The sequence below is a fragment of the Physeter macrocephalus genome, chromosome 19 (genome assembly GCF_002837175.3).
Source record: "Physeter macrocephalus isolate SW-GA chromosome 19, ASM283717v5, whole genome shotgun sequence".
Classification (NCBI taxonomy): domain Eukaryota; kingdom Metazoa; phylum Chordata; class Mammalia; order Artiodactyla; family Physeteridae; genus Physeter; species Physeter macrocephalus.
The window spans coordinates 8037869-8040965 of NC_041232.1; the positions used below are offsets into that span (position 1 = coordinate 8037869).

Genomic DNA, 3097 nt, shown 5'->3' on the forward strand with positions numbered 1-3097 from the left:
GCCCCCCCGCATCGGCAGGCGGACGCGCAACCACTGCGCCACCAGGGAAGCCCATGATTCTTTTTATTATTTGAATTATGATAACTTAAGTATAGATTTAAAACAAATCAGTGAAGTGCCATGTTAGAACACGGAGTTTTGGACACATGCTTTCCCTTCCCATTTGGTCAATCATCAACATTTTAGAGTCTTACACTCTACACGCTTATTAAATCTTGACCAGTGCTGAATTCACAATTCCTAAATGCTAAATAGGACATGTACAGCACCTCCACAAAACACACACACACACACACACACACACAGTGGTACTAGGCAGTGGCAATACATACAACATTTATTTCCCTGAGTTTTATATCCATCTACTTTATGCTCTTATTTAACTGAAACATCAATTCATATAATAATAGAAATATCTTGATTATTGCTTGATTTTTTAAAATAGCCTTTTTATTTTACAGTTATTTTAGGTTTGCAGAAAAAGTGCAGAAATAGTACAGGGAGTTCCCATGTACCCCATGCCCAGTATCCTCATCTTACTTAGTGTGGGACACTCGTCACAATGAACGAACAAATATGTTATTATTATTTTTTTTTTTGCGGTACGCGGGCCTCTCACTGCTGTGGCCTCTCCCGTTGCGGAGCACAGGCTCCGGACGCGCAGGCTCAGCGGCCGTGGCTCACGGGCCCAGCCGCTCCGCGGCATGTGGGATCCTCCTGGACCGGGGCACGATCCCGCGTCCCCTGCATCCACAGGCGGACTCTCAACCACTGCACCACCAGGGAAGCCCAAATATGTTATTATTGACTGAAGTCTCCACTTGATTCAGATTTCCTTAGTTTCTTAGAAGCATTTTGCTTCTTTAAAACACTTCCCACATCTTTAGAAACTTCCCCCAGTCTGATGCGTATCGTTTAATCCGTTTCGATGTATTCTCAGTGCAGATTTTTCAATAATATTTATGTTGCCAGGTATGCGATGAAATGCTTGGATAAGAAGAGGATCAAGATGAAACAAGGAGAAACCTTAGCCTTAAATGAACGGATCATGTTGTCCCTGGTGAGCACAGGAGTAAGTATTCAATTTTGAACACTGTTGGGTTTGTTTGTTTGTTTGTTTTGGTTTTTGTATCAGGACAATTTATTTAAAATACGGGCTTTTAAGGAGAAACCTTAGCCTTAAATGAACGGATCATGTTGTCCCTGGTGAGCACAGGAGTAAGTATTCAATTTTGAACACTGTTGGGTTTGTTTGTTTGTTTTGGTTTTTGTATCAGGACAATTTATTTAAAATACAGGCATTTTTTTTTTTTCTGGTGAATTACGTGGCTAGCCAGTTCTTGGGGGGATTAGAATTTATAGCAGGGAGCAGCAGCACGAAGTTAGTATAAATAATAATTCAGATATTACCTCTGTCTACTTTGGGAATTAGGAACGTTCTAGCCACCATCGCTGTGCACACTGACAACTTGTCCCTTTAGTGAGTATTTATGACTTCCTTCTTTGTGGAATATGGTTGCAGAGGTGGCAGAAAATAATCATATCAATGACAAAAAAAAATCACTTGAATATAGTTAAGAATTGGCTGTGTGACTGAGAAGGACTAACCCAGAGAAGAAGAAGTAAGAGAAACGTAGCTCCCATCCTTCACAAACTGATAGAGAGGAAGTGACTTGGCTTTAGTCAAACCCCGGTTGTCCGTTCAGGGTGCTCCCCAGTCCGTGTTTCATTTGGAGGGAACCTTATCTTCTCAGCACTTGCTACTTTTACCTGCTGTGGACGCTGGCCTTTTCCCTTTCCAGCACTACGTTTCTGCCTGTCGGATGTCTTATTTGTATGTCAGGCTGTCATTTTTAGCTAGGCACATGTAAAAGCAAGCTTTTATGCTGTGTCATCTTGACTTGCAAAGCAGTGTCCCGTTCTGATTTCTTTTCCTGTTAATAGTATCACCCAGGATCAAAACCTCGGCTTTTATTTACCTGTACAGATGTATATAAAGACACCCAGAAAAACCCACCATCCCAGGAACCTGGGCAGTGCCCATGTGTGCTGGCAAGTGAGACAAGGGGCCCCGGGGGAGGCGGGATGGTGCTTCCAGCTATCCTAGCTGGGTTCTAAATAAGGTCATCTTCACACAAAGGTTTTGAAAGACTCAGATCTTAATGGTGACTCAAAGAATTCCTTTCAGCTAGTTAGCAAGGAACCTGAGACCCAGAGACATCATTTCTTTGCCCGGAGTCCCCGGACTCCCTGGACAGTCCCAGTGTTCTTTTCTCATCCCTTTGTAGGCTCCATATTTTATTGTTTGTCACCTGTATTCATTGTGTTGGTGTTTATATTATTCTAGCATTAGTTTTAAGTGGTTCTGGAAAGTCTATTTGCTATCGAAGCCAATGAATATCATAATTTAGCTCAACTATAACAGATGAAAATGCCATTGCTATAAATAGTAATGTCTAATTATGTGCCTCTACCTGCCAACGTACGGACATTAAGCATTTCAAATAAGAGTTACCCTGTGTGCATGACCAAGATTTTAACTGATTGGAATGGAATCTGAGTGGCCTGCACACTGTATTGGAATCAGCGTGAATAGCAGTGGCTTCTAGTATCTCTTGAAGTGTCTGTGTCTTCATTTCAGACATGGATGTGTGTTTACTGCAGATTTTAAGTGCTTTATTAAAATGTTAATTTTTAATGAGTTATCTCAAAGCCTTGGATATTTATTCACGGGAAAGCCTATGGAAAAAAATTTTTGGTGTTGGAAAAATATACGTACAATTTTAATTTTCATGTAGCACTTTTGTTTTATTCAGGTGAGGGAGAGTGGTTAAGTAGTTGTAGAGTTCCTCACTGGTCTACCCATAAGGGAATAAATAAAAAATTGGGGTTATATTGGGCTACTGCTTTGAGCTAATTTAAAAGACTTGTTTATATTTTTTATTCAAATATCAAAACTGTTTAGCATTTTAAACATGTATAAGTACATAATTTAAAGAATTGTAGGGCTTCCCTGGTGGCGCAGTGGTTGCGCATCCGCCTGCCGATGCAGGGGACGCGGGTTCGCGCCCCGGTCCGGGAGGATCCCACATGCCGC

The 3097-nt window shown here is 41.4% G+C and overlaps 1 protein-coding gene across 1 annotated transcript in view; it reads left to right on the forward strand.

Moving 5' to 3' along the window:
- GRK3 (G protein-coupled receptor kinase 3) overlaps positions 1-3097 on the forward strand; it is a 101951-nt gene that overhangs the window by 91034 nt on the left and 7820 nt on the right. Inside the window, exon 9 of the mRNA XM_055080678.1 lies at positions 973-1072. Coding sequence (XP_054936653.1) covers positions 973-1072 — 100 coding nt within the window. The remainder of the gene's footprint in view (positions 1-972; positions 1073-3097) is intronic.